At 43.7% G+C, this 24,199-nt stretch overlaps 1 protein-coding gene across 10 annotated transcripts in view; it reads right to left on the bottom strand.

Moving 5' to 3' along the window:
- CLTRN (collectrin, amino acid transport regulator) overlaps nt 1-24,199 on the bottom strand; it is a 228,804-nt gene that overhangs the window by 22,078 nt on the left and 182,527 nt on the right. For all 10 annotated transcript variants that reach the window (XM_081221542.1, XM_081221540.1, XM_081221541.1 and 7 more), the window contains 2 exons: nt 18,151-18,264; nt 13,027-13,221 (listed from right to left, as the gene is read on the bottom strand). In XM_081221542.1, the coding sequence (XP_081077668.1) occupies nt 13,027-13,221; nt 18,151-18,264 (309 nt within the window). The remainder of the gene's footprint in view (nt 1-13,026; nt 13,222-18,150; nt 18,265-24,199) is intronic.

Here is a 24,199-nt window from a genome sequence, read left to right as displayed (position 1 = left end):
TCAATGACTGGTTGGCTGTATGATGAATTAATAGATGGAGGGATGAATGGGTGGATGGACGATTGGACGGTAGTTGGGTGATGGAACAAAGAACTGGATGGAAGAATGGATGGACTAGGCTGTAGGCAAAGTTACTCAGACAGCAGCCCAAGGTAGATTTTGAATGGGATCTATCAGAAGAGAAAGACAGAGGGAAGGAAGGGAAGAAGGGAGGAAGGGAGGGAGGAAGGGAGGAAGGAAGGGAATGTACACATGTGATATTTCTTGTATTTATTGGATAGTTATTTTTTCAAAAGGATGGAGGAAAGTACTCATTTTCACACCTTAGGAATTAGGAGTAAGTACAGACTTTGCCAGGCTTCACTGATGGTTTATTAGATAATTTCAAATAGGTGGAGTTTATGAAGAAAAGTAAAGTAGCATTTCAATACTGTAGATCCCACTGTCATCACTTGAAAGTATTTTGCCATTATGCATGCCACTGTCAAATGTCAAAATGTATCACTACAGGCCCAATGCTGGGAGTGGAAGTCGGGGGGTTGTAGTCCCAGAGACCTAGGTAAGGACAGGCTGCTGTGTTTTCCCTTGCTCAGGGTGAAGATACTGCACTGCCCATTCCAAGCATCAGCGGTCAACGATCAGTGCCAGTTGGAGTAGGCATACAATTTCCTGTGATGAGAAGGTCCTCCAGCCAGGTGAAACCACCTATCAGAGGACTAGAATTCTTTGGCCCCTCCTCCTGTAGACAGGGGTATCTCGTCACTTTCCACGTCATCCAGAAAGCAAAGACAACTGACATTCTATAACCATCGAACACATCACTTCCATTCATAGTATCCAACATTCATTCAATAACTATGTTTTGAGTGCCTACTATGTGTTGGAAGAGACACAATTCTTGTCCTAAAGTGAAAAGAAAGGGCTCAATAAAAAAGAAAAACTCCAAATTTCACTCATCCTCCCCTCCTTTTCATGGATTATAAAAGAGAGGAGTGATGTTTCAGTAAGAATGACACCCTAGCGACAAATGCGTATTTATAAATTATCATCAAAAATGCCTAGCTCATGCAATTTCTCCCCAAGTCACTCCTCACTGGGCTTGGAGTGAATAATAATTCTCCATAACAATAAATAGGTTTTTAACAGTCAAGTTTTACCCTGAAATTTGTGTAGGTAAGTATGAAACTCATATTACAAAAATCCTTGTGGATGGAGCATTCTGAAGTAGGTGGCAATGCAACAGCAGTCTTAGAAGTAATGGTTGCCAGTGTTCATTTGCCGGTCTCTTCAGTTTAAAAAAAATGTTTTTACAGAATTAGAAGAAAAATTGCAGAGAGCTGGACACTTGCAGATCACGGCAAGAAATCCTGCCTCCCCTCCCCCCGCAAACCACAAAGGAAAAATAATCCACCAGGCATCACAAGGAATGGGGAAGAACAAAAAAGGGAGATGCAGATGGATGAGGACAAGTTTCTCTTCTTTAGAAGAAGGATTTCTTAATCAAAAAGACTCTGAGCAAAATCGCTGTGGAAATTTATCAAAAGGAGAGCTGTGTCCATGACAAATTAGGTACATCTTATTCTTTTGTGACCTTAGATCTACTTGTTCACAGTCTTGGCATTGCCAGGCTTCACAAACTGCAGTGTCGGTAACTTGCTGGCTGGCGGACATGATAAGAAGCTCAAAGGCTGTCTAACAGTAATACAGCCCTTTGTCACATTGCATAGTGTGTCCTGTAATAAACTGAGTCACTGCCTGCACATTGCTCTAAGTATAATAAAACTTAACTATCTTTCTGGATCATTCTGATTTGATGTTCTGCTAAAAACATGAATTCTTTTTCCTGAAAAATAAAAATGAGTGTTAATGACTTCCACTGTTCCTGCATGTCAGGTGGTTCAAGAAGAGGATTAAAAAAAAACCCCGTGACTAAAACACCTGAAACTAGCTCTTAGAAGCCTTAGTGTGGCTATTTCTCATAAATCCAGAGAGAAGATGGGCAAAAGAGGGGACAAAAAAGTACAGGCATACCTCGGAGATACAGGAGGTTTGGTTCAACCGCAATAAAGCGAGCCACACTATAGTCTATTAAATGTGCAATAGCATTATGTCTAAAAAAAAATCACAGTACATACCTTAATTTAAAAATATTTTGGAGATAAAAAATGCTAACCATCATCTGAGCCTTCAGCGAATTGTAACCTTTCTGTTAGTGGAGGGTCTTGCCTTGAGGGCTGCTGACTGATCAGGGTGGTGGCTGAAGGCTGGGTGGGTGTGGCAATTACTTAAAATTAGACAAAAGTGACGTTTGCTGCATTGATTGACTCTCTTTCATGAATGATTTCTCTGTATGTAACATGCAATGCTGTTTGATAGCATTTTGCCCCCAGGAGAACTTCTTTCAAAATTGGAGTCAATCCTCTCAAACCCTACTGCTGCTTTATCAACTAAATTTATGTCATATTTTAAATCCCTGGTTGTCATTTCGACCATCTTCGCAGCATCTTCACTAGGAGTAGATTCCATCTCAAGGAACCACTTTTGGGGCTCATCCATAAGAAGCAACTCCTCATTTGTTAAGGTTTTGTCATGCGATTGCAACGATTCAGTCACATCTTCAGGCTCCACTTCTAGTTCTAGTTCTCTTGCTTTTTCCACCACATCTGCAGCTGCTTCCTCCACTTAAGACTTGAACCCCTCAAAGTCATCCGTGATGACTGGAATCAACTTCTTCCAAACTCCCGTGAATGTTGATATTTGGACCCCTTCCTATGAATCATGGATGTTCTTAATGGCATCTAGAATGGTGAATCCTTTCCAGAAGGTTTTTGACTGACTCTGCCCAGATCCACCAAAGGAATCACTATCTATGGTAGCTGTAGCTTTATGAAGTGTATTTCTTAAATAATACGACTTGAAAGTCTACATTACTCCTTGATTCATGGGCTGAGGAATGGATGTTGTGTTAGCAGGCATGAAAACAACATTAATCTTGTTATACATCTCCATCAGACCTCTTGAGTGACTAGGTGCATTGTCAATGGGCAGTAATATTTTAAAAGGAATCTTTTTCTGAGCAGTAGGTCTCAACGGTGGGCTTAAAATATCCAGTGAACCATGTTGTAAACAGATGTGCTGTCAACCAGGCTTTGTTATTCCATTTATAGAGCGCATGTAGAGTAGATTTAGCATAATTCCTAAGGGCCCTGGGATTTTCACAATGGTAAACAAGCACTGGCTTCAACTTTGAGTCACCAGCTGCATTAGCCCCTAACAAGAAAGTAAGCCTGTCCTTTGAAGCTTTGAAGCCAGGCATTGACTTCTCCTCTCTAGCTATGGAAGTCCTAGGGGGTATCTTCTTCCAATAGAAGGCTGTTTCATCTACACTGAAAATCTATTGTTTAGTGTAGCTACCATCATGAATTATCTCAGCTAGATCCTCTGGGTAACTTGCTGCAGCTTCTCCATCAGCACTTGCTGCGTCACCTGGCACTTTGATGTTATGGAGACGGCTTCTTTCCGCAAACCTCTTGAACCGGCCTCTGCTGGCTTCAGACTTTTCTTCTGCAGCTTCCTCACCTCTCTCAGCCTTCATAACATTGAATAGAATCAGGGCTTTGCCTGGATTAGGCTTTGGTTTAAGGGAATGTTGTGGCTGGTTTGATCTTCTATCCAGACCACTGAAACTTTCTCCACATCAGCAATAAAGCCGTCTCACTTTCTTAGCATTTGTGTGCTCACTGAATTAGCACTTCTTATTTCCTTCAAGAACTTTTCCCTTGCGCTCACAACCTGGCTAACTGTTTGGTGTAAGAGGCCCAGCTTTCAGCCTGTCTCAGCTTTCAACATGCCTTCCTCACTAAGCTTAATCATTTCTAGCTTTTGATTTAAAGTGAGAGACATGTGACTCTTCCTTTCACTTGAACACTCAGAAGCCACTGTAGGGTTATTAACTGGCCTGATTTCAATACTGTTGTGTCTCGGGGAATAGGGAGGCCTGAGGAGAGGGAGAGAGATGGGGAACATCCTGTTGGTGGAGCAGTCAGAACACTCAATATTCATCATTAAGTTTGCCATCTTATGTGCACGTGGTCTGTGGACCCCCCTCCAATTCCGATAGTTACATCAAAGATCACTGATCACAGATCACCATAACAAATATAATAATAATGAAAATGTTTGAAATATTGCAAGAATTACCAAAATGTGACCCAGAGACACAAAGTGAGCCAATGCTGTTGGAAAAGTGGTGCTGACAGACTTGCTCAACGCAGGGTTGCCACAAAGCTTCAATTTGTAAAAAACACAGTATCCGTGAAGCACAATAAAGTGAAGCGCGATAAAGTGAGGTCTGCCTGTATCGGGTGGCCTACGTAGCTAGGGGGTGTTGAGGATCAGGGTTTGCTCAAGATAAAGCAGTGGCAGCTAAAATGCAGAAACAGTATTTTTGTCTCCCTTCAAACAAGATAGGGCTGAAAAGCCAAGGCCCAAGAACAGCCAGACAAACAACAAAGGACAGACAAATAAGATTTCAAAACAGGACCGAGTTAATTACTGGGGAACGGGGACTGTCATCATAATCAGTATGGACGAGTCCTGGGGAAATGGCAGCACTGCTGGAACGATTTTAGTGGCGTTGCAGCACAGTGAGACTGGTGGTGTGATAGCAAAAACAAGAAGAGTTAGTATCTACGTGCTTTGTACATCATCTCACCTAATTCTTACTGCAATACTATGTAGATTTTATTATTATCCCTGTTTTGCAAATGCAGGAGCTGAGACTCAAATATGTAGAGTAACTTGTCTTTCAGAATGGAATGAGACTAGTGAAAGGAGTAGACCTAGAACTCTATTTCATCTCCCCAGGCTTTGCTCAAAACACGTATTTCATTCCTATTGAGTGTGTACATTTAAGAACAGCAAAGTAAAACAATTATTAGCTCTAACATTTCTGATTTCACTTACATTTCTATTTTCAAGACAATTTATTCACTTAACTGAGACTCTATACGAATGTGAAGTTTCAGTATATGAAAATATTGGCTGACCCCAGCCCCTTGTGTGAAAAAAATTCACAGAAATCCAAATGCACTTCCCTTTACTATTGACCTTATGGGAAGGGAAATATAACCAGAAATAAACCAAGTGAATTTACTAGTGACTCTGCTCAACTGCTAGCATTAGCTAGGGTTCAATGTCCTGAGTCCTTGACCTGGCTTTGTTACAACTACAAGATTATCATCTCCTTATAGGCAAAGACCACCTATGTTATCTATGTACGTCTCTTCCATGATACGTTCTAGAGCTCCTATCACATAATGGATAGTCAATAAAGGGATAAGATATTTTTACCTCTCTGGGCCTTGGCTTCTGGAGAGATGGATTCAGACCATTGTTTAAGATCCCTTCCTGGGGCTTCCCTGGTGGCGCAGTGGTTGAGAGTCCGCCTGCCAATGCAGGGGACACGGGTTTGTGCCCCGGTCCGGGAAGATCCCACATGCCGTGGAGCGGCTGTGCCCGTGAGCCATGGCTGCTGAGCCTGCGCGTCCGGAGCCTGTGCTCCACAACGGGAGAGGCCACAACAGTGAGAGGCCCGTGTACCACACACACAAAAAAAGATCCCTTCCTAAGACAATAACATTATAACAGTCTATTTATATGCAGGAGTCTTGAATCAATTCTACTATATACATACAAGTCTGAAATTGTGCTGTGCCTGTGACTCTTCTTTTATAGCACAAAGTGCCAGGTTACATAGAATTAGCACTTTGTAACTGCTTTTTGATGATGAAGCTTCTTTACATTGATATAGCACTCCCCAGTGTATGAAGCACTTGTGTGTATTCTCCAATTTTGTCTTCCCATCATCATAACTATTTAAGAAAATATTATCCTCATTTTCCATATATGACTGGATCAAGGTCATTCAGCTAAAAAATGCCAGGGCATGAGACTGGAACCCAAAACCAGGAGTATTGATCCAGTACTCTTTCAACTAAAACACACATCACATCATCGACTTCATCACCATTAGCATTATCACATCACCCCCACCATTACAGTGATCACTATCACCATCACCATCATCACCATTACCATAAAGCTGACCAGAGAGCTAAAATATCCACTTCCAGGCTGGGGCTAGACACAGATCTAGTACAGACATCACTGTCAAGTATATGCAGTTCATCTTGGTTGTCTTCCCACATACCCAACTCCCTAATTGTTCCCCAAAAGAAAAAAAAATCACTTTTCCAACTTTTTTCCTTCAACAAATCTCTCAATTCTGCAAACTGCTGTTCTTAACTAGATGGTAATAGAGAAGCAACCTCCTCGAATTATTTCCCGAAGAGGCGGCAGTTGTAATGGCATGTTGAAACTGGCTGGTACAGGCTTGCTAGAGGTGATTCAAACACTCAGAAATTTCAGACTGGATAGGAAGTCAGCAAATGCTACAAATCAGGGTATATATATTTTTTTACACAGCTGATTAGTCAGTCCACCACTATTATAGTAAACAGCAGGCCTAATAAGATCACTTGCCTTTTAAAATAGGTGTTTGACCTATCCTTCTCAAACCCTTCCAAAATACAGCAGAGGGAGGAACACTCCCAAACTCATTCTAAGAGGCCACCATCACCCTGATACCAAAACCAGACAAAGATGTCACAAAGAAAGAAAACTACAGGCCAATATCACTGATGAACATAGATTAAGAAATCCTTAACAAAATACTAGCAAACAGAATCCAACAGCACATTAAAAGGTTCATACACCATGATCCAGTGGGGTTTATTCCAGAAATGCAAGGATTCTTCAATATACACAAATCAATCAACGTGATACACCATATTAACAAATTGAAGGAGAAAAACCATATGATCATCTCAATAGATACAGAGAAAGCTTTTGACAAAATTCAACACCCATTTATGATAAAAACCCTGCAGACAGTAGGCATAGAGGAACTTTCCTCAACATAATAAAGGCTATATATGACAAACACAGCCAACATCGTCCTCAATGGTGAAAAACTGAAACCATTTCCACTAAGATCAGGAAGAAGACAAGGTTTTCCACTCTCACCACTCTTATTCAACATAGTTTTGGAAGTTATAGCCACAGCAATCAGAGAAGAAAAAGAAATAAAAGGAATCCAATTCGGAAAAGAAGAAGTAAAGCTGCCACTGTTTGCAGATGACATGATACTATACATAGAGAATCCTAAAGATGCTACCAGAAAACTACTAGAGCTGATCAATGAATTTGGTAAAGTAGCAGGATACAAAATTAATGCACAGAAATCTCTGGCATTCCTGTACACTAATGATGAAAAATCTGAAACTGAAATTAAGAAAACACTCCCATTTACCATCGCAACAAAAAGAATAAAATATCTAGGAATAAACCTACCTAAGGAGACAAAAGACCTGTATGCAGAAAACTATAAGACACTGATGAAAGAAATTAAAGATGATACAAATAGATGGAGAGATATACCATGCTCCTGGATTGGAAGAATCAATATTGTGAAAATGACTCTACTACCGAAAGCAATCTACAGATTCAATGCAATCCCTATCAAACTACCAATGGCATTTTTCACAGAACTAGAACAAAAAATTTCAAAATTTGTTTGGAAAAACAAAAGGCCCCGAATAGCTAAAGCAATCTTGAGAACGAAAAACGGAGCTGGAGGAATCAGGCTCCCTGACTTCAGACTATACTACAAAGCTACAGTAATTAAGACAGTCTGGTACTGGCATAAAAACAGAAAGATAGATCAGTGGATCAGGATAGAAAGCCCAGAGATAAACCCACGCACATATGGCCAACTTATCTTTGATAAAGGAGGCAGGAATGTACAGTGGAGAAAGGACAGCCTCTTCAATAAGTGGTGCTGGGAAAACTGGACAGGGACATGTAAAGGTTTGAGATTAGATCATTCCCTAGCACCATACACAAAAATAAGCTCAAAATGGATTAAAGACTTAAATGTAAGGCCAGAAACTATCAAACTCTTAGAGGAAAACATAGGTAGAACACTCTATGACATAAATCACAGCAAGATCCTTTTGGACCCACCTCCTAGAGAAATGGAAATAAAAACAAAGATAAACAAATGGGACCTAATGAAACTTCAAAGCTTTTGCACAGCAAAGGAAACCATAAAGAAGACCAAAAGACAACCCTCAGAATGGGAGAAAATATTTGCAAATGAAGCAACTGACAAAGGATTAATCTCCAAAATTTATAAACAGCTCATGCAGCTCAATAGCAAAAAAACAGACAACCCAATCCAAAAATGGGCAGAAGACTTATATAGGCATTTCTCCAAAGAAGATATACAGACTGCCAACAAACACATGAAAGAGTGCTCAACATCATTAATCATTAGAGAAATGCAAATCAAAACTACAATGAGATATCATCTCACACCAGTCAGAATGGCCATCATCAAGGAATCTAGAAACAATAAATGCTGGAGAGGGTGTGGAGAAAAGGGAACACTCTTGCACTGCTGGTGGGAATGTGAATTGGTACAGCCACTATGGAGAACGGTATGGAGGTTCCTTAAAAAACTACAAATAGAACTACCATATGACCCAGCAATCCCACTACTGGGCATATACCCTGAGAAAACCATAATTCAAAAAGAGACATGTACCAGTATGTTCATTGCAGCTCTATTTACAATAGCCAGGAATGGAAGCAACCTAAGTGTCCATCAACAGATGAATGGATAAAGAAGATGTGGCACATATATATAATGGAATATTACTCAGCCATAAAAAGAAATGAAATAGAGTTTTGTTTTTTTTTTTTTGTGGTACGCGGGCCTCTCACTGCCGCGGCCTCTCCCATTGCGGAGCACAGGCTCCGGACGCGCAGGCCCAGCGGCCATGGCTCACGGGCCCAGCCGCTCCGCGGCATGTGGGATCTTCCCGGACTGGGGCACGAACCTGCGTCCCGTGCATCGGCAGGCGGACTCTCAACCACTGCGCCACCAGGGAAGCCCGAAATAGAGTTATTTGTAGTGAGGTGGATGGACCTAGAGTTTGTCAAACAGAGTGAAGTCAGTCAGAAAGAGAAAAACAAATACCGTATGCCAACACATATATATGGAATCTAAGGAAAAAAAAAGGTCATGAAGAACCTAGGGGTAAGACAGGAATAAAGACACAGACCTACTAGAGCATGGACTTGAGGATATGGGGAGGGGGAAAAGCTGGGACAAAGTGAGAGAGTGGCATGGACATATATACACTACCAAACGTAAAATAGATAGCTAGTAGGAAGCAGCCGCATAGCACAGGGAGATCAGCTCGGTGCTTTGTGACCACCTAGAGGGGTGGGATAGGGAGGGTGGGAGGGAGGGAGACACAAGAGGGAAGAGATATGGGAACATATGTATGTGTATAACTGATTCACTTTGTTATAAAGCAGAAACTAACACACCATTGTAAAGCAATTATACTCCAATAAAGATGTAAAAAAAAACAACTCTACCTGAGATTTGAGCCCATGGTCAAGACCATATTCTCCAAAGACCATCTCCAAGCTTGCTTGATCCTTAGGAGTGGGGCTAATTTGTGGGAGAAAATGTCTAGGCACCATGTCAGAATAAATTTCTTAAAATCATGCAGTTGGAATGGCATTGCTGGACCTCATTTGTAGTTATATTGGTTGAGGATATAGTCAAATATATACTGATAGGGCTTCCCTGGTGGCGCAGTGGTTGAAAATCTGCCTGCCAATGCAGGGGACACGGGTTTGAGCCCTGGTCTGGGAAGATCCCACATGCCGCGGAGCAACTAGCCCCGTGAGCCACAAATACTGAGCCTGCGCGTCTGGAGCCTGTGCTCCGCAACGAGAGGCCGCGATAGTGACAGGCCTGCGCACCGCGATGAGGAGTGGCCCCCACTTGCCGCAACTAGAGAAAGCCCTCGCACAGAAACGAAGAGCCAACACAGCCATGAATAAATAAATAAATAAATAAATATACTGATAAACTTCCATCGTCAAATAAAATAAAATATTTATGAAAAAAATAAAATAAAATAGGTGTTTGTTAACTAATAAAATCTCAAGCAATAAGCCATTGAACTGGAAAATTTTCTGCAGTATGGTGGCCATATCTGGATGGAAAAGAGAGCTTTTTCTAGCATCCCTTAATCACAGAAATGGGTTAAGCTCATCTTGGATAATAATAATTACTGTTTATTTAGTACATACTATAACCTAGGTACTTTATACACATTTTCTCACCCAATCCTCATTTAAGTCTTATGAGACATTATCTCCCTATAACAGATGAAGAAACAGACCCACAGAAATTACATTACGCAACCAAGGTCACTCAGCTAAAGGGTATAACTAGTATTTGAGTTCACCTAGTTTGGGCCCCCAGTGACTGCATACTTTCCACCCAGTGGTTCTGAACAGTTGATGGAATGCTGTTATTGACACAGCTAACAGAATAGTTAAAGCTTTACTTGAGAAATTTCTTCAGTAGTAAGTATAAAGATGCACATGTCTTAGATGACAATGGCACTCTTCTCTGCAGAAGCAGAATGGTGATTCAGATGACCCTGTGGTCCCTCCTGGTCTTCTAGGTTTAAGATTTTGTATCACACAAACTATGTTCATTATTACCTAATGTACGAATTGGATTCTTGAACAAATCTTTGTCTTCCTCAACACTAAAGACTTTCAGGGGCAACTCCTATTTTTTCCACAATTAGAAAAGGCTTTCATCACAATGATCAAGGCTCTCCCCACTTCGAACTGCACCCTCTCCCCACCTTTGAAGCCATACTTTGCCCAAGAAAAACCCACCGAATTTTTTCCGTATCAAATGGAAAACCAACAAATCAATTTCTCTTCAGAAGATTGTCATAACTGTCCTGACTCTATTTGCTAATTATTGATGCTCTCCAGGTGGACACAGGAGATTTGTCCATCTGTTTCCTGGTTTGAACATGAACTAAATTTGTGAAGGCGAGGTTGTGACAACAGCCTCCCTTCTCCTGGGCAACAGATTATGATGCTACACACTCAGTTATTATATTACTGCAGAATCTGCTCAGAAGGAAGAGATAGCTGATCCCAGCACTAACGAGCTGAAAGACCAGCAACTGGCAGGATAAGAAAATAATAGTAACAGCTAACAGCAGTAGTGCCAGGCACTACTTCAAGAACTCTATTAACTCTTTTGATCCCAGCAAATTAATTCTTTCGAATATACCTCACTGTCACTCGAGCAACGTTATCTATGCACAGACAGTAAAGAAAAGTTTAACCAACTTGACTCTAGCACCACAAACCATATCCTCTTGAGCTTGGTTTCCCTGACTCATTGCCTGTATTTCCTGATATCCATACAGTTAATGGATTACATACAAGAGCAGAGTATAGGCAATAAATACTTTGAATCCAAGCAGTCTATCTCCAGAGCCCAATCTTCTACCTCCTTCACCATATTGTACTAGTGAGGAAATTGGGAACCAAGGAGATGGCGTGAATTCACAAAGGTTACAATTGTTGGAAACCATAGAATCCTAGCATTTCAGGATTAATATAAAGCTTAAAACTATTAAACATAGGTATTCAAATACTGCAAGAGAATATTTCTTAATATTCTGAAAAACAAAACAAAACAGATTAATAATTTGTACCAAGCCTCTCAGCATTATGTGTCATGCCAAGAGCAAGAAAAGCAAGCAAGTACAACTTGATCTTAATCTTCGAGCTTAATTTGGGCACTACACATAAATCACATTTATTCCGTAGCATTTCACATACCATTTGTGAAAAAAATTATAAAGCCCCAAATTTAAAATGATTACCTTCTGCTAATAACCAGGGTGAACCATATGGAAAGTAGAAAGTCTCAGGAGAAACATTTAGTCAAACACACACTTGGCCAAACACAACCTGCATGTCCCGTGTGGGCACCAACCCTTTTGAAAACCAATGTGTGTGCCTGTGATTCCCACTTACCAGAATTCCTCTTCCTTGGTATCAGAAGGGAAGGTTTAGAAGCATGAAAGTGTCTACTGAAGAGCTGAGGACTCTCTCCGCTTCCCCTCTGGATCAGAGGTGCTTGTAAACAAAATTATTTTCTCCTTTCATTGTCCTAAGAAGTCTTGTCTCCTCTCTACCTAAATAACTCTCCCACTGATCTGAAATTCTCTAAAACCAATAATTTAGACAGCAAACTTTGCATGTGCCCCAGAATCCAGCTAAATGAACTCCAGGAGTGGGAATCTAAATGTAAGTACTTAAATTGGAAGCTCTGAAACTAAGTGAATTAGAATAGCCTAGATATTCATTAAAACATATTTTCTTCAATTGTACATCAACTAAACTTCAATTAAAAGAATGCACCTCCTTCAGACAATCGACTTTAGTGGGTCTGTGGTAGGGCAAAGGAACCTATATTTTAAACAACCGTTCCAGGCAATTCTGATGCAGGAAGTTGATTCAAAGGCCACTGTGAAGAACACGGGTCTATATAAATCATAGGCACTAGCGGGAAGAGCATCCATCAAAGGGAGGGAATATAAAACATCGCAAAAGTGTGTAGTACAAGATGGCGGCTGCAGGCACTGGAAGAGGCAGGCCAAGGTGAGGAGGCATGAAAAGGACTATGGAACTACTAGTCTTTGGAGGTGGATGACTAGCAAAGATTAACTCTGCCTACCCAAAAAGTCTGCTTAGCTCTGTATATCCAGCTTACAAAATCATAACCCAGATATTAAAACCAACTCTAGATATAAAGCATTAACATGGTGTAGAATAGAAAGAAAGATAGTAATGGAAGGACTCATAGTTAACTAAGGGACACGGACTCCAAAAAGTCTCCAAAAACAAGAGCATAAGTGATATTTTGAAAAATCACCAATTTTTTCAGTTTCAGATATAACGCATTTTCTTCAGCTAGGGGAAAATCCTCTCCTTGTTTTTCCAAGTCATGAGTAAACAAGAAAATGTTCTTTAAATCACTCCCTTTAAATATCTTACCTTCTATGTTGCCGGATTCCTGACAAAATCAATAGCATGGTTGCCACTATGACGATGCAAAATATCACACCAAATATAATAATCCAGATGGGCACAGATGGGTCAGTAGGTGGTGCAAGAGTGGAAGGAATTCTTAAAAATTCCAGAGTCTGGTCATTCAAAAAGAAGGCATTGTTGATCCGGTTCCTATTCATTCTAAAATACAATGATGATTAAAAACAAACAAAACAAGACAGAAGAAACATTAGAAACAGAAGGTATAACCCTATCTCCCCATGATATAACTATCTCTATAAACAGAGCATCCCCCTAGCAGGAGACTTCAGGTTGAACAGACAGTTTGATGAGGGCAATCATGCTGTGGCTTTCTGTCTATAAGTGGCAGTGCTGGTTGCCAGAAAGATGCTTCTCTATGTACTACTGCCCTCCATTGTTGATAATGTCCTAGAAGTAACTGGAAGTCTTGAGCTTTGAGCTCTGCCCACCATGTTTCATTTCCTGAGAGGCAGCATCTAGATGAGAATGACAGAACTCTATTTAAGGTGCCTTACATAAATACCAACAGCCTGAAAAGATAAAATAATATGCAAAAAGTGAGTGATAAATATGAGAAGAAAAAACAAAACCAGCAGCAGAAAAGAGAACACCAAGCCAGGAGCAGCTGCAAATCCATCAATTTGATCTTTTTTTTCATTCAATTCAACAAACATTTGCTGGAAACTTACTAAGTACCAGATCCTGTGCTAGGTGCTGGAGATACAAAATGAAATAAAAATACCCAAGGAGCTTACAGTCTAGAAGAATGGCCCATCAGTCCCTCCACAATCACAGTGCAAGAGGTAAATATGGGCACAGTGAGAGCACAGCAGGGGGGTAAATACATCATAGTAAAGTGTCACAGCTGCTTTCCTAAGAAGGAAACTTTTGAGCTGTGCTTTGAGGGACAAGTAGGAGTTCTTTAGACCAAAGTGTGCAGTGAGCATAGGAATTGGAGACATGGTATGTAGTATGATTTGTTGCGTCAGCTGCAAGTAGTTCCATATGACTAAAGTAAATGGTGCTTTAGGAGTCCAAAAGTCTAGAAAAATATGAAGGTAAATGCATTACTTTTCCCAGGGAAAATCTGTATTTTTGGTGGTAGTGGCACTTTGGGAGGGGTTGGTGGCAGTTAGGGAGGGGTTAGTAGCAAAAACTTATTTGACTGAAACTAAATTTCTAACTGGAATTTGCAAATTAGATGAGGAGATTTCTTGGAGATACTGTGTGGCCTTTACTGAATTCACACTAGACAAGCTGACTTCAACAACCTCCAGAGCAGCACTGAAACCAGAATATAATGTGAACCTTACGTGTGATGTCAAATTTTCTAGGAGCTGCGTTTAAAAAAAAAAAGTAAATAGTAACAGGGAAAATTAATTTTAATAACATATATTTTGGGACTTCCCCGGTGGTCCAGTGGTTACGACTCTGAGCTCCCAATGCAGGGAACCCAGGTTTGATCCCTGGTCAGGGAACTAGATCCCACATGCCGCAACTAAGAGTTCGCATGCCGCAACTAAAGATCCCACATGCCACAACTAAAGCTCCCCTGTGCCGCAACTAAGACCCAGCAAGCCAAATAAATATTTTAAAATATATATATATATTTTGCCCACTATATCCAAGAAATTATAATTTCAACATGTAATCAATTTTAAGTTGGTTCACATTTTATTTTGTGCTAAGTTGCTGAAATTTGGTGTGTACTTTACACTTAGAGCATATCTAATCTTGGACTAACTACATTTCAAGTGCTTGAGAGCCACATGTGGCTGGTGACTACTGATCCTGAACCTGAGAGTAAAAGCTGGAAAATCTCTGCAGACCAGCACCAGGGTATCAGGAAAGACCTCCTTTAGCAAATGAAAATCTATGGGGAGGCATGATTATTCATAAATGTGAAGGAGAATCCCAGCCAGGAAATCTGCAGCAGGGGATAATTTCAATGCAAATATTATTTTTTTTTTTTTTGCGGTACGCGGGCCTCTCACTGTTGTGGCCTGTCCCGTTGCAGAGCACAGGCTCCGGGCGCGCAGGCTCAGCGGCCATGGCTCACGGGCCTAGCCGCTCCGCGGCCTGTGGGATCCTCCCGGACCAGGGCACGAACGAACCCGTGTCCCCTGCATCAGCAGGCGGACTCTCAACCACTGCGCCACCAGGGAAGCCCTCAATGCAATTTTTATCAAACTATGGAATGTTTTTTTTTTTTTGTAACCTAATTTTGCTAACACGGTAACACAAACCTTCCCACAAAATAATGAACCCCACTACCAAGGTATAACAGAGTAAAGTGAAAAGTTGCTCTGCATTCTCATTCTGTCTACCTGGTTGGTTAGCACTCAGGCTGATAAGAAGTTCTAGTTTAGTACAAACTATACCTCCATCTACCACTGAAATCCCCAAGAGGCGTCAATCACCATGGATATCTTCTAGCCAAGACTGGTCTTGAATAAGGCCAGGCCCTCAAAACAGATCAAAAGCAGACATCTTAGAACTGGTCTGTCATCCCCTCGCCTAATTCCATAGGTGTGGATACTCTAGCAGACCGGGAGAAAAAAATATCCCTGCATGTGCTGACAGCATGCCTGCGTTCAGGTCGTCACTGTTTATTTTTCTAGGTGAACTGAGCAAACCAATTAATCTCCCTGAGCCTCAATTTCCTCATTTATAAAGCAGGGATAATAATAATAGCTCACAAATGATTGGTGTTGATACTAAATGCCACAGATGCATCAGCACATGCCTTGTGAACCAGAAAATATTATGCAAGCATTAGGCGGAACTAGCACTGTTTTGCCCAACCACATAGGTTCTTCAGCCTTGAAATTCCTACTACCTGCCTTCTAGGTACCATCTCCTTTCTCTTCACTCTATCCTTCCCTCTTGGTATTGTTTCCTTTATTTTCATACAATCCTGATGAGCCCTATCCATTCCCGGACATAAATTCCCATTCTATTGGCCATCCTCACCCCCTCAATAGCCCTTCCTACTAGGGCCTTTGAAACAGACATTTTGTTGTGAACATACTCATCTAGATCTTCGACCTTCACCCTAAACACTCACTCCTCCGCCTCACATTAACTGAAGCCTGGTTTAACCACAGTGCCTTCATTTTCCTTGTAGCCCTCCCTCATCACAGGGCTTGAATAAAATCCCTTTTCTCATGAAATACAATATTCCTATTTCTTACTCCCTAAGTAGTGGCTCTTAGCAGTATTCTTACTGGCAAAAGTGCAGAAACAATTTAGCTCAAACCTTCTTGTTAGGGCCACCACTGGCGGCGCAGTGGTTAAGAATCTGCCTGCCAATGCAGGGGACACGGGTTCGAGCCCTGGTCTGGGAAGATCCCACATACCGCGGAGCAACTAAGCCTGTGTGCCACAGCTACTGAGCCTGCGCTCTAGAGCCCGCGAGCCACCACTACTGAAGCCCATCTGCCACAACTACTGAGCCCGCGCTCTAGAGCCCGCGAGCCACAACTACTGAAGCCTGTGTGCCTAGAGCCCGTGCTCCGCAACAAGAGAAGCCACCGCAATGAGAGGCCCACTCACTGCAACAAAGAGCAGCCCCCGCTCGCCGCAACTAGAGAAAGCCTGCGCACAGCAACGAAGACCCAATGAAGCCAAAATAAATAAATAAATTTATTTATTTATTAAAAAAACAAAAGGAAACCTTGTTAAATCATTTCGCATGGGTATAGAGCCTCAGTGCCTTTGCTTCAGCAAAGGAAACAGATGATTATTCACACAAAAACATTTGGCATTTGATTATACACTATCTTAAACATTAATATTTTACAAAGAGCAGATGGATTCTTTCACTAGATATTTCTCTTTGGTAACAAGAAAAACATGCATTTCAGTAACTTGTAGATAAATCCTTTGTAAGAAGAGTGAACTTTGTTTCATTCTTTTTCAGGAAATAGTTTATTTTGTGAACTCATTCTTCCAATATACCTTTGCCCAACACCAATCATGTGTGGGATTTGAAGTTTTGACACACATAAAGTACACACTAATTGAAATAAAAACAAATTGCTTCCTCTGCTTCTGTGCAGAAAAGGATACATTTCACTTCTGAAAGTTTGTTATAATCCCAAGGAGAGGAGGAGGGGAACTGTCAGGGAAAAATGGGTAAAACTTCAAATGGGTGAAAAATATGACTGAGTGTCCTGCAAGTCTACCTTTCTGGACAATTTTCACCTTTTATTGTTTTTGAGTTATTTTGCATATCTGTAAGTTGGAGAAAATTGATAAAATGTAAATGATTCTTGTCCACAGAAAATCAAGGTGAATTGTGTCTGGTGGAACACTGCCAATGGATAGACTAGTGTATCTTTTAATAAATAAACATCACCATTCTTCAATTCCTGCATTTGCATGCTGCCTTGAAGTCTCCTTTAAACTGGTTTTAACATCTTACTAGTTCCCTCATTAACTAATAAGATAATAAAATCTTTGATAGCATTTATTTTTAATTTGTATGAAAGTCGTGCTTTTACCTTTTTTTTCAAAAAATTATCTTGTAAAGGTAAAGACTTTCACTTTGCTGTACAGTAGAAACTAACACAACACTGTAAAGCAACTATACTCCCATAAAAAAAAAACACACCTAAGCATTCGGGCTCGAGAAGGCATATGATGAACCATCACACAAGAGTGCCGTACAAGGTGTTCTTGCCAAAAGAAGACAGTACTAAACCTTCTTAGCTAATGTTTAAACCAGGGCTTCTCAGCCACAGCACAATGGATATTTGGGGATGAACAGTTCTTTGTTGTGAAGTGCTATCCTGAGCACAGGAGGATGTTAACTGGCGTCCCTAACTTCTGCCTACTCCGTCACCAGCACTGTACAACAACAATGTCTCCAGACATTGTCTAATGTCTCCTTGGAGGCAAAACCGCCCCTGGATGAGAACCACTGATCTACACTAATCTCTATTCCAAAATAACGAAATGAAACCTTTGGCATCTTAATAAATAAATCACTGTGAACCAGAGAGAGAAGTCTTCAAAATCTATGAAAACAGCTGAATTAATCAATAACTTGATTTACCAGTGGAAGGCATATTTAGCAGTGATTACCTTATGGCTGACTGTACCTCAACAGCAGGAAGGGTGTGATTCCTTGAAGGATCGGTAACCACAAACCAGAATGACACCCGCTGGGTTACATTGCAAAGTAGGACGTGGGAAATTCTGCAGATGATGAGAAGAAAAAAAGTACATTATGAGCGAATAATACCAAATTGCATTAGATATTCCACTCTGGTGTTATTACCATCTTAAGAGGTGAAGAAATGTCTTACTAAGAAGAAAATAATATAGGAAATTTCCTTTATTTCAAAATCATAGACTTGGGGATCATTCCTAAAATAAGGAATCTACCAAAAAAGAAACAAAAAACGGAATGGCTCAGTAGAGGGCATTAGGTATCTCATTCTTCATCACCTGTTAGCTGACAGCATCCCTGTTCCCTCAACTCTTGGCCTCTGACACAAAAGCCTTTTGTGCTTCCTCATCAGGATCTTATTAGTGTCCTCTTCATTCAGCCTTCCACCTCTCAGAACCAGACAAATCTGTTGATTGAGGACTTGTTTCCTCTGTTGGCCACTGTTTCCACCCCTCTCCTACTCCAGTAACTGGGGTCGGCCCAACAACAGACCTCCGGACTGAAGTGCTGTAACATTTACCAGCAGGCTTTGAACACTGTTTTTGCGGGTACCTGCTTCCAACTATAAATTGGAAATGTGCCTCACTCTACTCTGTATACCTGGATCACCAGTAGAAATGACAAGAAAGAAATGGCATTAGTGTTGAGATTAGAGACAATCTATATATGAATGCATGAAATGTATAGACGTAGAAAATAAGAGGAGAGTCCACAACAAACCAACATTGTCAGGGTTAAAACATAAGTCCCGAAAGGCTTTCACCAGGTCCTTAAGAATAACATTACAAAAAGTGACATTAGCAACCATTCTAGAAGAAACACACAGCCTCTGTAGAAATACAAGTAAATTCGCTCTTTTTCCTTAAAGGAGCATTCAAGTGCATTTTGTTCATTTTTACAATAGTGAAAGAGAGTGCCCTTCAGTCAATTTTCTGTAATTTTCAGGACCTGGTACAAATTATTATATTTTCTCCCTTTAAATGTCAAGGGCAAAAAGTGGAGGGCTCCCCCGCCACCCAGAGCCAAGCGCCTGGGCCAGCAGGGGGAGCGGAAGGATCCCCTGTGCTCAGAACACAGGGGCGCCCCGCGAGGACCCGAGTCCGCGGGGCGCTGGCCTGGCGCGCGCAGAACCTCGTGCCCAGAGGTTCCGACGCCACACGAGCCGTCACAAAGCCCGATGCCAACGTTCGCCTCAGCGCCGTAAGCTTCGCGTCTACAGACTTCGGGGCCGCCCAGAAGCCAAAGCCCGTCGAAGGTGCAACCCCGCCGACTCGCGAGCATGGACAGCTCCCCGACCAGGTACCTGGGCACGGTCAAGGCCAGGCAGCCAGCCTGCGCCCGGAAGAGCCGGTCCACATGGTTCCCATGGCTCCGAAGCTTCCGATGGTTCCCATGCACCGGGCCCGCCCGCGGCACCTGCCTCCCGCTGGGCCGGGACGGGGGCCAAATCCTGCGCCACCGCCGCTGCCGGGACTGCTGGCTCCGGGTCCGCAGGTCGCTCCCCGCCGCCCTGCGCCGCTGGAGGCGCTACTGGGTCCGCGGGTCCTCGGCGCCCCAGCGCTGGAGACGCCTTCCCCGCGGGCCGCCCCTCCGCACCTTCTCGGGGCGGGGGTTTTCCGGCCATGGCAACACTTTAACGATGAGGTCCCTGTGGAACGCCCGCCACACGCAGAGCCTGGTGGACATCCGTACCGCCCCCCGTGACATCCTAGGCAGCTTGTACACGTATGCGCCCAGCCAGGACTCCCCGGACCCCTGTGCCAAGGAGACCAGGCTGAGGGCCCTCAGCCGATGCCAGAAAAGGAAAAGGCGACTCGACGGGCCTCTCAGGTCTGAGAGCCCCGAGCCCAAGAGAAGAAGGCAGAGCCCCGAGCCCTGGCCATCGGGCCTCCCGGCCCGGGTGGAGGCATGGAGTGGTCACTGCCTTTGTGCCCAGGCCGGGGCCTCTGAGAAGCAGCTTCTGCTCCCAGTACAACAGCCTCTGAGAAGAGGACACTGAGCCCCAGCCTGACCAGCAGCCCTGACTGAGCCTTCCCTGTCTGCCACCCCACCCCAGCCAAAACTCCCGAGATGCCCGAATCTGCCCACAAGACTCCATGCTCCGTCGGAGAACAGACCCAGGACAGAGGGGAGGGCACAGGGCTTCTGGATTCCACGTGGTTTGTCCACGGTCTTTGTCAGGAGGGGCTCTAATTTCTACCCACAGTAGAACTTCGTGGTCTCCAAGCTTTGAGCACCGTTTTCAATTTTATCAGCTGAGCGTTCCCTGGGAGCCTATCAAACACTCTGTCCATCTGCAACACAAGACTTCTCTGGGCCCTGCGCCATGAGGCCAAGGCCCAAGTCTACCCTGCACTGTGCGGCCCTGTATTCCTGAAGTGTGGCCCGTGTGGGCACTCAGTGACCGTGATATGAATAGATGGATGAATGAACTAACAGAACGCAGTAATGAGCTCCATTGTTTTTACTCACTGTTTCTACATTATTCCAAGAGAGAGTAACTGAGAAAGTAAATTGGGCCAGCACAGCAATAATAGAAAAGGGAGAAAGGAAAGGAGGGAGATTACTTCCCTAAAACTTTGCTTCCCCAGTCGCAAATATTCAGACGACAAAACACAGACAACTCTCTAGTATAAGAAGCCTCCTGAATACAGTGCAGGTAGAGGTAGCCGAGAGGAAGTGTCCATGGAAGGAAAGTGGGTGCTAAAGGAAGTAACCTGAAGACGGATTTACAGATTTCAGTAGATAACTGACTTAGCGACCAAAAGATGCAGATTCCTTCCAGTGACAGATTATGTCCAACCAGCGTGACTTCTTCCATGCCCTTTCTTCTAAATGTGACCACACTGAATGTCCTCTAAGATTTGCACAAAAGGAAAAATTAATCAGCCAACAGCACTGACTGAACTAAACATGTCTTTTGAAGTACGTTTTGATGTAATCAATAAACTGAAATGCCTAAATATTACAAAGTTCTCATCACAAGAAAAAAAAATTATATCACAATGCACGGTGACAGATGTTAACTAGACTTACTGAGGTGATCATTTCACAATACACACAAATATCAAATCATTATGTCGTATACCCGCAACTAATATAATGTGATCTGTCAATTATACCTCAATAAAAATAAATAAATCACTGAAATGGCGTTAGCACAGCTAAACAGCAAACCTACACTTTCAAGATTTGTAAATATAGATGGGTCTGATGGAATTCTTTGTATTCACTGGAATAACAATTTTGTCCGACTGTTTCACAAAGCTGTAATATTTATACATACACAATGGCTCCTGTCAGCAAATCACTAAAAGGGTAGAAATGTCCACTCCCATTCCTCGAGTGTGGGGAGCCCTGGTCTGAAGATAACTGTCTAAGAACTGGCTCCACTGCCACTTCTCATCAGTGGCGCCAGACAGGGCCAACTAGGGTGGGAAGAATCGGGCTCTTGTTTCTGGAAATCAAAGGACTAAATAGGAGCTGGGCTGCTGTTTAACAGGCATGAGACCGTTCATCCCCTTACCGTGGATACAAGGGCATGTTGTTCGTTCTGAGATCACAAGGCTTATCCTTGCCTAATTAGGCAGAGGAAGAAATCCATTCCGTGCCCTACATCATTTTACTCAGAAAGAGAACACTATGCCTGCGTTAGACTTCTGCCTCTCCTGCTTTTTTATTTTCTCCTTTTTTATTCTAAAAAACCAATATTGGAGTAAACTAGGCAATTAGATTTCTCAGTGTACCTGGAAAATAGACTGAAGTTTAAACTTAATCATATTTTCCTGAGATACTAATACTTTCAACATTAAAAAATTCCTATGAAATGGTTTTAGAAAGTCTGGCCTAAACCTTCTTGTAAAAACTTGAAAACACCTGTTTACCATCTTCAGTCAAAGTCCCAAGAAACCTTCGAGTAATCTGATCTAATGAAACCAGAACTTTCTACCACTTAAACTTGTCCTTCCCTCTTCCATTGTACTTTGAAGAAAATCCAGGGAAGAGCAAGAAAACCACTTGATATCAAGATTTGTAAGTAATGCTTTCAAAGGAACTGTCTTGTTTCTGTCACATTTCGTCCGTCTTCCGTGACCCCCAGGGCCGGCTTCCTGGGTGTGGGCCCGTGCTGTGTGGGACCTGGATTTACCCATCATTTAAATCTCAGGGCCTACCTAGCCGCCTACACAGCAGGCTTCCAACACAGGTTACTTAATTCTCTGGCCCCCATCCAGCAGTGCAGCCCACAGGCGGCCTCAGGAGAGCGCCGTGAAGAGGCTTCTGCTTCTCACACCACTGCCTTGGGCGCTCTGCCAGCTCTTTCTCTCCCTCACTCCCTGACAGCACCGCGAGGAGGCGCGATGGAGCTTGCCTGTCATTTCTGGCCCTTAAAGAGCTCGGGCCGGTCTGGTCAAAACCTAGACGCACTGTCTTCCCGCCCCTAACACACAGCTTCCCTCCCCCAACACACAGCTTCCCTCCCCCGGCCGGCTGTGCTGGCCTCAGCGGCGTGCTCTGTTCTTTGACTCTCCTGGCTCCACCCCTCCTGCGCTTCGCCCCTTACCTCCCCGCAGTCCTGCTCACTGGGGGATGGAAAAGGGAGGTGGGAGAGGGCGGGGATCCGACAGGAGAGAAAAAGGCAAGCTTCTTTTTCCCAAGCCAGGCTCCTTGTGCTGCCCTCTGGCCGCTGGTGGCCCCTGCCGGGGCGGGTCCTCGCGTTCTCCACCCAGAGTGCACCCGGGGGGCCCCAGGAGACAGGTCTGGGGGCCTGCGCACTGCCCCTTCCCCTGACAAGGACGACGCAGTCTGGCCGAAGGCTTCCGTCTCGCCCCTCCCTGCCCGCTCTGCCGCCTTCCCTTTGCCCTGCACTTGGATCTCGGGCCCCACAGGCAGCGACTCGTGCAGCTCCCTCCGGAGGCCTCTGCTTGGCCCCGGGCAGCCGTCCGAGTGCAGGCTGTTGGCAAAGCCGCCCTCTCTCACCCAGCCACGGAGGCTCAAGCCAGCCTTTGCCTTCAGACTTCTCCAGCTAAGAGGCAGGCGCCAGTTTCTGTTCCACCCACGGGACAGTCTCAGTGGCTGGGGACACCATCACGGTGGCTCGCGCTCCAGGTGCTGCTACTCTGGTGGCAGCAGCTGGAAGTGGCCCTGGGAACGTCTGCAAGCTGGGGAGTGATGTGCCCCCTCTCTCCCCTCACAGACGACTCCTCTCTCCACTAGCAGCGCTGCCTGACCTGAGGTGGGCGGGGGAACACGCAAGGGGGCCACTAGTGTGGCCTGGGCGCTAACTCATCACATGGACCCAGCTGTCAGCTCCCAGCGGGCTGCGTGGTGCACCCACACTGGGGCCCATCCCCGCCCCTGTCCTGCGGGGAAGGCCGTGGACACGCCACACCCTCTCTGCAGGGCCTCGCCCTCTGCCTCTCGGACCCTCGACCTTCTCTTCCACTGCCCGCTTGGGGTCATGGTGACTGCACCCGTTCAGCTCTCCTGCAAGTCCTTCATGGATGTGGCCAGGACCTCGCTTTAGAAACAACACCCTCTTGCAGAGTCAATCCAGCTTATACTGGGTCAACGGTAGGCTGGCGGTAGGTTCCCAAATATGCAGAGGAGACACTGAGCCCTGTGTCACTGGACGGGATCACGCTCGATATGAGATGCCGTCGTTTGGACTGGGTGAAAGGTGGGACGAAGAGTCTTCATTACTCTGTTCATTATTTGACTGTCTTTAGTGAGTTACTCTTTACGTCTTCCACCCAGCGCATCTCAGTAGCTCTGAGTATTCTGCAGTATCCATAGAATAAGCAGTGACAGGATAGGAAAAAATCGATTTAAAAAAACGGCCAATGTTCAAGACTTGAATGCCTAAAGCCATCCTAACAGGCATTCTTCCCACCCTCTAGAATCCACTCTGCCTCACACTGGCACCAAAAGACCTCTGAAAAGCACATTTGAAATCTGATCCAT

This window comes from Mesoplodon bidens (assembly GCF_964165515.1).
Source record: "Mesoplodon bidens genome assembly, chromosome: X".
Classification (NCBI taxonomy): domain Eukaryota; kingdom Metazoa; phylum Chordata; class Mammalia; order Artiodactyla; family Ziphiidae; genus Mesoplodon; species Mesoplodon bidens.
This window is presented reverse-complemented; position numbering and strand designations above follow the sequence as displayed.